The following is a 15,394-nucleotide window of genomic DNA, read 5'->3' as shown; positions in this document are numbered from 1 at the left end:
ATTTATTATTGATAATGCCACTTATTTGACTGTATTTTTTTGATTAAAAAGTTTTATGTTCTATAGTAAATTAATTTCATCATGTTGGGTCGAAAGCAAAGTATGAAAGGTGACGAAGGACTTGCTGATTATGGAGCTGGTGAAACTCTAACTCAACTAGGAATAACAGGAGATGTTGATTGGGTAATCTATTTTATTTATCTTTGCATAATTGGTTTCATCTTAATTGGTTGGCATCTTAAATGAGAAAATTTCTAAAAAAAAATAACTTAATTAAAAAATACTTTAATTGGTTGGCATCTTAAATGAGAAAATTTCTAAAAAAAAAATAACTTAATTAAAAAATATCTTTTTCATTTCTAATCTAAAGATTCAATTTGTGATTTATGGAGTATTTTCCGTCATTAATTCTTTTAGGATGTTTTTTAATTGCCCTGGCACAATTAAATTCAATAATCATGAAAAAATACTAATTTATTTATTTAAAAAATAAGAATAGATTGCTGAATTTACTAGCACCCAGCTAACAAAAAGTGCCATTGATTAAATTGAAGGAGAGATTTACGTATCGTAATCTGTGGCAGAATAATCGGCAAGTCTTGGCAACTTTTGGGCAGCGGCCCGCAAGAAACTAAAAAAAATCACAGAAAGGGACCAATTCGAACGGTATAACTCTTAAGCCACCCCCAGGCAAACATCTACATGCGTTTTTTAAAAGAAATTTAGATTTTTAAAATCTATTTGGCACCTTGCCGATTGTAGTTGGCGCGACAGACCACCTATGGGATATGTGTTATCTTCCCATTATAATCATTACATAGTTATAATTATATATAGTTATAATCATTATAATTATAATATAATCATTAGTTATGTGTTTATATTCATAGTATGATTATTTTACATGTGCTAAGTTTGTATAGAAATTTCCGTTAAATACACAATTTTCTAATAATCCAGTTTTTTTCCAGTAAGGAAAAAAACTGGAATTTTAGCATGCTGTAATTACCACTTTTAAATTGTATTACTTTAGTTTTAAAATAAGAAGTAATCGATTTTCTTATTAATACTTCATGTTTTTTGACTCACTGATAAAATTAAATTTTGCTTTACTGTAATTACCTTTGTTGTACTGTAATTTGGTTTTGATTATTATTACTCAATTAGTTACTGTTCAAAATGCTTAAAGGCTTTGGGTTTCTGTTTTAAACTCCTAAAATTTTTGAGTTACCAAAACATCTCATGCAATATAAAATATAGAATGAAATTCTAAAATTTTTAGGTGTATCCCAAAAAACAGTTTAACCATTAATATTTAAATGCACAATATTTGTATATTTTATTGGATAGAATTAAGAAGTTTTACTGAAATGTATTTGTAACTTGCATTTTACTTATTCATTTACATAATTTGTTTTTTTTTTCCTCAGGTATGGGTGCGACGTTTACTTCGCCTCTGTGCTCTGATTAGTTTGGTATCAGTGAGTTTGAATACTACTCGAACGTTTGAACGTTACGAATATTTATTTTATGCCACATTTGTTGCTGATATTATAGTCACAGTTCTTTTTACCATTGAGATGATTGTCAAAATGTACATTCGTGGGTTTATAATGGTGAGTTTTAAATTTCTTTCTCTCTTCATGTTTAAATTAACCATGTTCTATTTAATCAACCATTAAATTACCCATATTGTGATAAATCAGCAATCATTAGTTTAATTTTATTCAACTAGACTAGTCATTAATTAATTGATAGATTGAAATTTCCAGTATGTTTATCATATTTGTATTTAGGGTTTTTATTCATATGGTCTTTTTTACCCATATAGCGCTGTAGACATTTCATGTTATCATTTTCTCAAAAATTTCTGTTAATATTCTGTGTTGTCTCATATCATCCATGTATTGTAGAAAAATTTTATAACATATTTTATTATAATTAGCTGTAATACTTTATAAAAATAGCTTTGCTTTTAGACATATATTTTTTCCTGATGCATAGTTATTCTATTTAATAAAAAGAAGAGAACTACACAACAAAAAGTTTAGATGAAAATAAGACTTTCTACATGCATCGGAGAGTTAAAAGAACTAATAACTAAATATATGTTTAATCTTGAAATGTAAAGCTTTTGTTTATGGAAAAAAATTATTTTCTAAATGTGCTAAAACCTCAATGATTCCAGACCCTGTGGCAGAATTTTTTTGGGCTTTCTGCGACAAACCTTTCTAGCAATAATATCTTTCTGCAAGATACTATTATTAATAATTAATATACATATTATTAATTAAATTTTTTAATTTAAAGTAACGGAAACGTTGTATTTACAAAAAAGCCTATATGAATATAATAAAATTGTATGTATTTTTTAAATGATTATGTAATATTATTGTATTATATATTCTCCTATTTTGTAAGAGCAAAACACACTAATTATTTCATTTTTCGCATTTCCTAAATCATTGTCTCATAAAAAAATTAAAAATCGTAAAATCCATGAAGGAAAGAAAAGCAATTTTTATTATTCCCAAATAAGAATTTTAACAAAAATCACGAGCATTTCTTCCCCTCTGATGCGTGAAAAAGACATCAATTGAATATAATTATGGAGAAAAAGAATCTTTCAAACATTTCTGCAGAAAAGAAATTTTTTGCTTCATTATTCTTTATTTTTCATTCTTCTCAAATAAGAATCGAAAATTTTTGAACACTTCTTTCCCCTCTGATGTGCATGTGCGAAAATGGCATCATTTAAATATAATTTTAGAGGAAAAAAATTCGAAAATTTTTGCAAAAAATAAGACAAAAATTTTTCATTTTCTAAAGGAAAATTCTTTTTGCAAGAACTCTATAATGTTCTGTGACAATGTCGCCACGATTCTACCACGGGGATTCGAGGTATGAGGCTTTGCACTTCGCAAAAAAAATAATTTTGCATTAATCATTTTTGAAATTTTTGTTTAAAAGATGGCGGAGATGTTTATTAACTATTGTTAACGTTTCTATATTGAACTAGAAATCCAAATTTTTTCTGAAAAGATCAAATTGATTCTCTAGTCTAGAATATTGACAAATCATTGCATCCCTTGAGTGAAAATCAGTTTAAATGTGATGAACAAGTTTAAAAGCAAATATTTATATCCTTCTTATCTATACTTTCTCAATTATTCTTTTGTGAAACATTTAACTGAAAATGTTGATATTTTTTTTTCTTCTTAATTTTATTTTAGGGGGATTTTTCTTATTTAAAAGATCGTTGGTGTCAGTTTGATGCTACAATGGTTTTCTTTCTATGGATATCCGTTATTTTACAGGTATTATTTCAATGACATTATACTGTATTTTTCTACCTGTGTAATATCAACAAATTATGTCTATCTGTTAATGGTTGACTTTTTCCTTAAAGATTTTGTGTTTGTTTCAATATTTCTTTATTAATCTGTATTTTAAAAGTAAATGTTCAGCTCAAAATATTTAGAATTAAGTGTAAAAATATGTAAAGTATTTTTCATTTGAAATTATTGTAGTAAATATTTTAAATTTTTATCAACATGTAGTCTGAAAATATTTTCTATTGCTACATTTCAGTTTAACACAGTAAAATGTGCCTGTTTGCCCACTTAAAAAAAGCAATTTTTTAAAAAAATATACTATAATCAGAAGCAAAAGTAGAAAAATAATTATTTAATAATATGTTTAAATATTGTTTTTATGAAGAGTGTATCATGTTATTATTATTGAAATTATAATAATAAATAGAATTTTCTTCATAATTTTTGGTGTTCTTAATTATAAAAAAAATTACATATAATTTTCAATTCGGTATTTGATATTATAATTGTTCTTATGTTAGTAGTAAAGCAAATTTTCTATTTGCTACTTATAGTGTTTATTTTATTTGCATAAATTGGCTGTGTTGTCATATTCTTTCAAATATAAATTCAAATTTATGAAAATATTAATATTTTTTTGTTACAACATAATAAGTTTTTGAAAAATATTAATCATTTGAACCAAACTGAGATTTCATTTGCTTTTTATAATGTCTACTTTTATTTTGTTTTTGTCAAACATTTTACAATTACTTGGAATGGTTGAATTTGTTTAGGGTGCATGTAAGTGTAAGTTTACCATATATATATATGTATATGAATATTACCCATTATTCACTGTACTCAACTTTCATTCTTCAACTATTATGTCTACAGTTTTTTTCCGTTATAATTCAATCATTAGAATTCTCTGTTTCTACTAAACTACACTCTATTTCCAGCAAACTTAATATTTTTGAAAGAAAAATACATATTATAATAATATTAATTATTTTTTGTATTTCAATTTTATTTTGTTAAAACTATTGTTCATATGCTTATTATGTTTTTCAGATTTTTGAAATGGTTCTGGTTGTGCCAAAATTTTCATACCTCTCAATTTTGAGGGCTCCTCGTCCTTTAATCATGATTCGCTTCATACGAGTTTTTTTGAAATTTCAGATGCCAAAATCAAGAATCAATCAAATATTCAAGTATGCTTATTTTACTCCTTACGAAATAAATTTCAAATTTTTATGCAGTTCTATGTTTTTTTTCCCCTCCAGCTAAAGTGTTATGTTCATGCCATCATGGTTCATAGCTGTCCTAATTTTCCTGATAAAAAGAATATTTTGTTATTATTTGTTCTGATTTTTTAACTTTTCGTCCTGATATTCCTGAATATTTTGTATATTCAGATTTGAATTTTGAAAATACAAATGTTAATTTTTTTAAAAAAATATATTAGATTTTTAATCTAACATCCTTTAATTTTAACTAATAATGCTAGTGTAAACCATTAAATTTTGTTTTTGTCTCTGTCATCCAATTTTAAATATGCTGAATTCTGATCAACAAAACAGTAATCATGTAGAATTTTTAATGGTTAGTTGGGAGATCATCCACTAAATGACTTTTTACAGAAATTTTACACAGTATATGAATGGGGTTTTTAATATAAGCATAAGCAATGACAATCTCGAGCTCTTCACCTGCTCTACTTCCTGTTAGAAAGTGTAAAGCTGCTTACTACAGCTTATTCCACTAGGCGATATTTTCAAACAGAAAAAAAAATTTTAATATAGAAATAATAAATTATATAATTTCTGAGTTCAAATCAGCTGTATTTCATAAGATAGTAATGATGTTAAGTAATTCTGATGAGTTTGAAGCGAAAATTTGTTTTAGTTATTTATAGATGTAGTGTTAAAAATGGTCTCATAGTTCCCAGATTTAGAAAGAACTTGCTTTTTAGGCCGTCCTGATTTGGCTTCTTTTTAGATTTTTATTACTGTTTTTTCATATTGCAAGTCGTGGACCATCATACGTTAGTGTTAGAATATTGTTCAAGCTGCAAGATTAGGTTAATTTTGGTTTTAAATTTTAAAGTTGGTAAATTGTTGACAAGGTAAGAAGTGTTTTATAACGATTCTTTTTTCAAAGGATGATTCTTACATTTTGAAATGGCAGGTCTTCAAATGTTAAGCGGTTATAACTGTTATTTTTATAATAATAAATCTGGTGACAAATACTCGTATACAAGAAATACTACTCAAGAGAATATCAAAACAAAATTGATCACATTGTGAGCCAAGTGGCTTCAAAACACCAAAAACAATTACACAGAAGTATAGGTGTTAAAGGGCTTACAGTGCACCCCCAGTGTAGAAAACGCCATTCATTAACAGTGTTTTTTTATTTTGAGATTATTGAAACTCTACTTTAAAATTAACTGATTAAGGAAATCCTTAATTCGGTTTCAAATTTTAATTAAATATTGGTATGTATGAGGGAATGTTAACTAATTAATACAGGTAAAAGAACACAAATTTTTTTTCTATATTTTGTTCTCAAACTATTATAAGTTGTTCAGTGCTCCATTAATAAAGTTATACTGAAAATTGTTTAAAAAAAACATTTTTAATTTCAGAAGTGTTTTGTTTAAAGCATTTCTGAAATTAAAAATGGTTTTTTTATTGTTTTGCGATAAAACTTGCCTTTGCTTTACTTAAGTTGAGCAAATTATATTTTTTAAGTTTATATTTTACTGTTTTTACAATTAGTCTAATATACTGTTCCACATAATATCCTGATTTTTTTTTTTTTTTTGGACCACATTTTTTTTTTTTTTGACCTCTAAAAGACCTTGTATGTTTTTGGTCATTTATTTTCTAAAAATAGTTGGGAGTTTTTTTGTGAATTTCCTTTTTTTAGATTCTAAAAATGTTTTACAAATGTTGAAACAAATTTGAACATTTTTCTGTTTGTCATTTAATAATGTAATTAACATGAAACATTTTACCAAACATAATATTCTCTTTCCAGGCGCTCAAGTCAACAAATATACAATGTGACATTATTTTTCCTCTTCTTCATGTCATTATATGGCTTATTAGGTGTTCAATTTTTCGGAGAAATGTCAAATCATTGTGTTGTTAATGGCACTGATCCAGAGTAAGATAGTTGTTAATCTTTTTTTTTTATAAAATTATTTAATTAAGTAAAAATTATTTAATTATTATTTTAGAAATTATTTAATTGGTAATTGTGAAAATGATTTAATTAAGATTTTTTTCTTCAAATTACTGTTTGTGTTATGAGATAGCTTTTATTCCTTTTTTATTGTATTTCAAAATTAATTTTATTATTAAGAACAGTACCAAATCCCATTTCTGGACATTCTTTGACTGGAAGAATCTATTTTAAGACAATTTTCATGAACAGAATAATCAAAGCATTTCCTTTTTCCCCCAAAAAAAGTTATTTAATTTTTTTATGCTTAAAAGTATAAGTAAAAAAATCATTTCTTTTTGCTGCTTCTCTTATAGTTAAACATTTATTCTGCCTCAATAAGCACACTAAAAAAGTTTTTGAAAAAACAAGAGTACTTAAAAAAAAAGTTTAGGGAACCTGCTTCTTGTTTTAGATATTTTTTTATATCTAATCATATTATATCTAATCATTTATATCTAATCATATATACTTTTGGAATTTTAGAATGACTCATTTTTAAATGGTATCATAAGCAAAAAAAAAAAAAAAAAAAAAAAAATTTATCTTTATCTCTGAAAAAGAAAGTTCAAATTATTGTCTGCTCAATTTTATATAAATATATTTTATCTCATTTAATATTTTTACTTTTTTAAGTATAATTCCAACCACAAGTTAGATAAAATTGACACCGTGGAACCATAAGCTCTAAAGTTAAAGGGGTTCTAAGAGTTAGAATGTTTTTTGAAACTGTATTTTAATAACATTAAAAGCTGTAATTACATTTAGATCCAATCAATAAACCGTTATTCACTTAATATTTTGACTGCTTTTACAAAATTATTTAACGTAGAGTGCCAATAAAAATGTAGCAAATATTTTTTTCAGAAAATATAATTTTGCTAATAATATGTTGAATAAATGATAAAATAAAAACTTTAATTTGCAATAGTGTTTCCCATCACACATTTCAAATAAAAATTAAAAAACTAAATTCGTTAATTCAAAACTAAATATTTAAATTCTTTAAAGAAATATGCACCCATATGCATTCATAAAGAAATGTATTTTTGCTTTAGTTTTCCTTTCAAAGGAAATCTCAATTTCGCTTATTTCCTTTTTTTTTTCAGCATAATGTAAATAAACCAAAAATAAATTCATGACTAAACTCAGTTCCAGGACTGTAAATTTAATTGTCAGGCACAAACATAATAATGTTAATATTTTTGCCTATAAAAGATTTTAAAAAATTTCATTCCTCTTCTTAAATATTTTCAAAATAAAGTTGTATTTTATTTCTTAATACGTTTACAATTATCTCAAAAATTAATATGTAAGTTTGTTTATGAGATTGGAGTTCTGGCGAAAGATAGTTTCTCATTTAGGATTACATAACCAAAAAAAAATGAGAACTGCTGGTATGTTCATTATTTTTTTATTGAAAAGTCATGTTTTGATGTTTGTTTACTTTAAAGACCTTTTATCCGGAAAAATCTATTTTACGGTCTTCTGAAAGTCCTGATGATTCCAGATATGGGGTTTTTTACCTGCATATAGATAAACAGTATTTAATTTACTCACATATTATAGTAACGTAACTCTTGATGACCTTGCTATTCCTGATACATATTGTTCAAATATTCCTGATGCTGGTTATCGATGTCCCGAAGGTATGGTTTGCATGGAATTGGAACTCCCCAAAAGTATTTCAGGTTTTAATGGATTTGATGACTTTGGTGAGTTTTATATAATTTGTAACTTATATTCATATATTTATACATTCACCAATTGACAAAATGTTTTTGTAATCAATCAGTTCTAAGTTAAAAATTATTCAAAAGTCTTTTCTGAGTTATTCTTATGATGTGTACCTTTAATCCTTTGGTGACTTAGTTAAACATATTTTTCATGCGTTTTTTATTATTTTGTGTTAACGTAGGTCAAAATTAGTAGAAAATATTATATTTAACATTTTAACTGAGTTTTCATACTAAACGGATAGGAATATGAATCAGAAAAAAATTAATGAATTTGAATGAAGAATTTAATCAGAAAAAAATGAAAATCATATAAATTTATAATATTGAAAACTTTAAGATTGAAGCTGATGAAGAAAAAAATAGGAAAAACCATGTTAGCCTGAGTTACTGCTGAATATTTTTTAAGTGACCCTTTATTTTTTCCTGAGACCACATTTTTATTCCTTTTTTTTATTAAAGATGCAGTTTAAAAAATGTATGTGTACATGTATTAAAAACGGGAAAAATTTCATTATAGTTCAATATCTCACTCATAAATATTCAATAATTATTCTTAGGCTTTTATCTTCAGTAGGAAATAAAAGAAAAAATAATTTTGTAATTTATTATTTTATGTATTGTATACATTAGGGGGGTATTACTTGAATCTTTGAGTATGCATTCTTAAAGGAAATTTTCTTTTGTGCTATTTATAACTGTTTCCATTAGCTATTTTTTGTCTATTTCAGTATCAATACTTTTCAATACTAAGAACTACTGAGTCATATTGATACACTTCTGTCTGTTTTATAATGTATAGTTATGCTACAGATACTGATTGTAGAGCATAAGTTTTTGCATATAAATTTACTCCTCATTCATCTAAAGAATGAATAGTAATTAATATTTGATTATTATTAAAATATAAATTATTTTTTATTTTAAAAATGTCAAAATTAGCAATAAAAAGCATTATTTTTTAAAACTATTGGACAATAGTATAACAAGGCAGTTGTACGTATTTCTTAAATGTTAGCATTGCAGGGAATTAAATTACCTTTTATTTATTACTTTGAGTGTGATTAGTATCGTTAGTTTTTATTCTGAATTTATTATATTGTATCTGGTTCTTGTGCCTAAACTCTCATTCATATTTTGTTTGAAAAGAACATTTAATATTAGTTCTGATGAAGTTTGTAAAAAAAAACATATATTTAATCACTATTAAAAACTATTACCAATGTTTATTTTTTTTCTATTACCAACATCTATTTACGACATTCATCAACATAAATATTTTGAAATAATTCAGGTAACATTAAAAATTTAAAGAAAAACTTTTTAATAATATCTGCTTTCTTTTAATAATGTAATGAGATATAGAGGAATAAAGATATTGTTTTCTTAGTTATAAATATTTATTTAGTTTCATGATTTCTGCTTTTAAGACTAATAAAGATTTTTAATTTAAAAATTGGAGTTTATCCACCAAAAATAATTTCTACTTTAAATATAATAAGTATTTATCTTTGATAATTGCCTTTAATAAACTGTTTATAGTATTAACATTCCTCTCCTCTTTACCAAATTATAATTTGAAGTAAAAAAGCATTGTTTTCTCTATTTATTAAAATTATATTTAATTGAGATATCTTTTCAGTGTTCATTGCTGATATTTTGCACTACAATGTAATTTTATTTTGATTGTCCTGCGCATATAAATTTGTGATCTGATGTTTATAAGATCAGTTTCTATCCATGTTACTATATACATTGAGAACAAATTTGAATTTGGCCTTTTAAATTTGCATATTGTTATCAGGAAACATAATTATCACGTATTATTATCAGACAACCCTTTAAGTGACAGCTGCAGTATTTTTTTTAAAGCTTTAATCTGTTCACATTGATTTTAAAAAACTCTCATGTTATTCTTTGGAAAGTTGTGCATAATAAAGAAATTTCTGCACAGAGGCTTGATGTTCGGATGTTTAGATAAGTTATGCAGAAAAAGTTAATATATTCAAACTAAATTATTTCTTGATATTTTATTCAATTTAAGTATTACATTTAAAATCTGCATTGCTAAATAAATATTGTCACAATATTTTACTTGTCACAAAAAATTCTAATTCTGTTTTTTTTTTCCTTCTTTTTTTAGCTCACAGTTTTTTTACTGTGTACCAAGCTGCTTCTCAAGAAGGCTGGGCTTTACTTATGTATAAAGCTATGGATAGTCTACCAGCATGGAGAGCCATTGTTTATTTTACTACAATGATTTTCTTTTTAGCTTGGCTGGTCAAGGTACTGACTTTGCTGAGAATGTCTTTCGTTTTGTACTTTGATTTTTGATAAATATTTCAATTGTTTTTCTTTTATATAGAATGTTTTCATTGCTGTGATCACTGAAACTTTTAATGAAATTCGAGTGCAGTTTCAGCAAATGTGGGGAGAGAGAGGTGCAATTCAAACTGTAACAACTGCTCAGGTTAAAAAAAGATTTATTTATTTTATTTAATATCTTATAAATTCCACCCACGGTCTGAATCAAATGAAATTACTATTAAAAATACTAAATTGGAACTCATTAGGCAGAGCAAATGTGTTTTAATTTAATTTAATACCTGAAATACCTGATATGGTTAGAATTCTAGTGTGACTGGATATTTTAATTTTGCTTTCTCAAAAACTGTACACCGTGATGTCCATGTCAAATAGTATTCAATGAAATTAATTCTTTTTATTTTGCTGGTGTTACGTCTAAATTGTTTTTTGAAGAGCGAATTAATGAAATTGTTCATTTTTTCTGTAAACTTTATCATTCAGAAAGTGATAGTTTGAAACATTAGTATAACATGCCTCATATGTGCCTCATCATTATTGGTTTTAAAACTGTGTACATAGTTTTAATTGTATGTGTAAATGAAGTAGCTAATGATGTTTGAAACTAGTTTTTCTTCATTATTCTATTAACTAAAGAGTTGTACTTTGTTCCTTAGTTATTGAAAGGGGATGATTCAGGTTGGAAATTAATAACTGTTGATGAGAATAAAGGAAGAGGTAAAGCTCCCCATTGCTTACAAGTTTTCCTTCAATCTGCTGTCTTCCAAGTTATTGTCATGGTGGTCAATGTAGCTAATGCAATAGTTGCTGCCAGTATTAAGTTTGAACATGATGGAAGACCCAGGGAGGAATTTTACAAACATTTTTATTTAGCAGAGGTAATCTTTACTCTCTATTTTTTTCTTCCCAATATGATCAATTACAGCAGAATCCTAAATTTTCCAGTCCAATGAGACAGAAAAGTAGGTGCATTTACTACCCACTTTACCACGTAACTTTAGATACATATTACACATTTTAAGATAAATTATTAATGCAAAAATTCTCAAAGTCAATTAATGAATTATACAAATGTGTTGGTACCAACTGTTACGATTTGCCCAGTATTGTTAAAATGTTGTTTTCATTTATTATAGCTTTGCTTCAAAATAAAACTAAACACTAAATTGCAAACATTAAAAATAAAACTTTTTTTGCATAGTGCACAAAAAATGGTCCATTCTGAATAACTTTTGATCTAATGATCCGATCTTCACATTCTAGGACTTCATCTTTATGGTTCGAGTGGGTGGCCTCAGATATGCTAATTAGTTAGTGCAGATGATATTTTAAGTTACAAAATCTGGAAGCCAGACACAAAAACGTATTTTCTTTGAATAAACATACCCTTTTTTGACGTGTATTTGGATTCCTGATCACCAAAATATCAAGGATAGCTGCCATATGGGAAAGATGATCCCAATAGTTTTTTCAGAAGAGTGATATTTTGCCATTTCTCAAAAACTTTGAAACTTTTTAAAGAATATAATTTTACGAAATCTAAGCCAAATGGGTACAATAGTTCCTAAGAAATTAAATTTTAGATCAGGGCTGATTGTGCTCTGGAAAAAATCCGGATTTCCGGATTTTTCGCTAACCGTGATCCGGAACTTTCCGGAGATCAAAGGTTCAGGCGTTTCAAAAAATCATTGATCACTAAAGTTTCCGGAAATCAAATTTTCAAAGGTGGAACTTAAGAACACAGTTTATTTTATTTGTTTGTAAGGGAGAACCCGATACTTTATAAGCTTATATTCAAGATTAATATTCATTTTTTATCAGTAAATAGTTATTATAATCATAAACTCAAGAAAGAAAGATATATTTGAAAATTTCAATTACTTCTCCAGGTCATCATAGGTATGTGTAAAATTTTAAATATATTTTAAGTGAACTAAGAAATATTGAGAAAAAGAAAAAAACCTTGTTTAAATTTTTTTCTAATTTTTCGATTTAAACTTTATTTTTTTTTTTACTCAAGAAATTTTCCGGAATTTTGACTTGAGCTCACAATCACCCCTGTTTAGATACATAATTTTTTTATGTTCATTGACCCTTTAGTTATAGAGATTCTTGGAAAAGTTTCTCTCCAAACTATGATTCTTCATTATTTCTTTCCTTGGGGAAAAAACCCAGTTTGTTGAGCAGGAAAGTAATCAGATATATTTGACAGTAAAGAAGTGAAAAAAGAATTTAATAAAATAACATAAATTCACTGTATTGCTTAAAAAATAATTTATTTTAGTATAGCATCTGGATATCTAGTCAAATTAAATTAATGCAATTTTTGATGCAATAAATATGTGTATAAAATTACCCATTTTGTTTTGAAGTGCTTGTTTAAATGATAAGTTTATTTTTTCACCTTCTTAAGTTAAGTTAATGAATTAGGTAAAATTATATTAAAATTAAAAAATTAAATAAAACTATCTAATTCAATTCATGAAATATATATTTCTATAAACTTTTTCCTGTCCACTTTACAAAAACTATGTGGAGAAAGAACATTTAACACATTGCTAAGATTATAACTTATGTTCCAGGATATTTTTATGCTATAATTTAAGGGTCCCTTTCAAACAGAAAAAGGGATATTTTTTCCTCCATGTTGACATGAATTGTATGTGCGCAATTTCTTTATTTAATCAATAACTAATATTTTTGAATACTTCTCTTTTCATTTAAACTCATTAAAATGTGTTCTATCTTACCAAGTTTCCAAATTATGAATTCCAAGGTAGTAAATATTCTTAAAATTTAAACTTTGAAAAGTATAAAAAATGCTTACAATCTTGAAATAGCCACTAGGTTCCAGGTGGCCGAGCAGTAAGCATGCCTGAATGTGGAGACAATGGTTGGGGTTCGAATCCATCTCAGGGCATGAATCTTTCTCTCTATGTGATGTTCTTTGTTGTGTGATAAATGAATGGGTATCTGTGGCTGGGTGGCATGGGTAATATTGCCCCTTTTCATGACTTAGGTTCACAGGTATCCACCGGGCAACATTTAGTAAGCAACACTTTCAACCGAAGCAAAGAAAAAGAGTTCAGTGCCTGCTGTTTTAAAAAAATTCTTTCAAAATAAGAGAATTGGGTTTATATAATTTTCCATAGGTTAACATGAAAGAAAAAGAATCAACCAAAGGAGTCCCTAAGATATATTTGATGTTCGTTACATTAAATTCATTGTAAAACTTGCTTGTATTTATTATTTAAATCTTTATTGGATGTTGTATTATTTCTGACAGACTGTACTGTTTATTTTTATAGGTTGGTTTTACAATATTTTTTGATTTAGAAGTTATATTTAAAATATGGTGTCTAGGATTTCATGGCTACTATAGAAGATCCCTTTATAAATTTGAATTGTTGTTAGCTATAGGAACGACTTTCCACATAATCCCTGATTTATATATGTCTGAGCTCTCTTCATTTCAGGTACTATCATTAATTAACAAGTTTTATTAATTAATATCATTAATTAACAAGTTTATTTATTTGTTTCATTTTATTTGTTTCATATAACTAGAATTTTGGGTTGTTTTCAGTCTTTCAGTTTAAAAAAATATCAAATAAGTTGTGATTTATCTGACTACAGAGGTGCTAACTGCTTCAAATTACCTGCAATTATTGTGATTTTGTAGTTAAGATTGCAATCCTATGGTTGAGTAATAAAATGTATGGTTTTTGAGAATTTCTGTAATTTATTTAAAATAGGTTTAACTACCAAGAGGAAAGAAATTTATTTGCAATTAATCTATTATAATTTCTTTTCTATTCCTTAAATAATTCTAAAAACATGAATAATAAAGCAAAGAAACTTCATCTTTCCCACTTCTAACAAGCTATATTAAAACTTAATCTTCTGTTATAGAAAAGCAAAAGAACATCAATTTAAATTAGATATGTTGTGAGCAAAAAGGTTTTAAAGGATAAATTGTGGGATGATAAAATGGTAATAAAAACTTGTTCTAATTTTAACAAACTAGAACACTATTTTCGAATAATTTAATTTTATCATTTTATAATAAATTGGAAAATTTCACTATTTTGTTTTTATTAATTTGGTACCCTTATTTAAGTATTACTTTTTTTTATTTAATGGTAAATAAAATCATAATTTTTTTTAATATTATATACTTATATAGAATTAAGTGGTACATGCCTTTCTAAAATATCGTTTATTTGAATTTCATGAATGCTAACCATATATATTTTTGTGTTATTATTGTATGACGCCCCGTGGGGGAGTGGTTGGGCGTTGCACCAAGCATGCTTGGGGACTAAACACTGGGGATTCCACATTGGTCTGACCACCCAACCTTATTTAAGTGACCTTATTTAAATTTAGTTTGAAGCATTATATCTATTGTTTGTAAGGATTAAGTTCGAAATTACAAGGTGCAACAATTTTCAGGACTAATCCAACAACTCTTGAAAATATTATGTGAATAACTCTCCATTTAGTTTGTCAAAGTACTTGGGTGTGTAAGTTTTAGAAACAACTTTTAAAGTCCTTTGTTCAGAATGCTTTTTAATTCTGATGTTGCGGCTTGTTGAAAAACCTTGATATTTTTAAACCCTGTTTTTTTTAAACAAATTTTTCTGTTTTGGAGGTCATTCCATTCTTTCATTTTTCCAACAAAATTTTTGCAGACATTTTGTTTCCCAAACCAAAACATTTGCTTAATGAGCAAGATTTAAGGATATCAAAAATATTAGGAATGTCAGAATTCACAAGCATTCCAAA

At 26.3% G+C, this 15,394-nt stretch overlaps 1 protein-coding gene across 2 annotated transcripts in view; it reads left to right on the top strand.

Moving 5' to 3' along the window:
- na (sodium leak channel non-selective protein na) overlaps positions 1-15,394 on the top strand; it is a 65,245-nt gene that overhangs the window by 295 nt on the left and 49,556 nt on the right. For both annotated transcript variants that reach the window (XM_043044762.3, XM_043044761.3), the window contains exons 2-11: positions 67-183; positions 1,431-1,616; positions 3,234-3,317; positions 4,389-4,528; positions 6,360-6,488; positions 8,115-8,260; positions 10,425-10,567; positions 10,647-10,751; positions 11,263-11,484; positions 13,915-14,082. In XM_043044762.3, the coding sequence (XP_042900696.2) occupies positions 82-183; positions 1,431-1,616; positions 3,234-3,317; positions 4,389-4,528; positions 6,360-6,488; positions 8,115-8,260; positions 10,425-10,567; positions 10,647-10,751; positions 11,263-11,484; positions 13,915-14,082 (1,425 nt within the window). In that variant the 5' untranslated portion in view covers positions 67-81. The remainder of the gene's footprint in view (positions 1-66; positions 184-1,430; positions 1,617-3,233; positions 3,318-4,388; positions 4,529-6,359; positions 6,489-8,114; positions 8,261-10,424; positions 10,568-10,646; positions 10,752-11,262; positions 11,485-13,914; positions 14,083-15,394) is intronic.

The sequence above is a fragment of the Parasteatoda tepidariorum genome, chromosome 2 (assembly GCF_982258835.1).
Source record: "Parasteatoda tepidariorum strain Cologne lab strain chromosome 2, Ptep-v5.0, whole genome shotgun sequence".
Classification (NCBI taxonomy): Eukaryota; Metazoa; Arthropoda; class Arachnida; order Araneae; family Theridiidae; genus Parasteatoda; species Parasteatoda tepidariorum.
The sequence above is the reverse complement of the archived record's forward strand: the minus strand, read 5'-3'. Positions and strand labels throughout refer to the sequence as shown.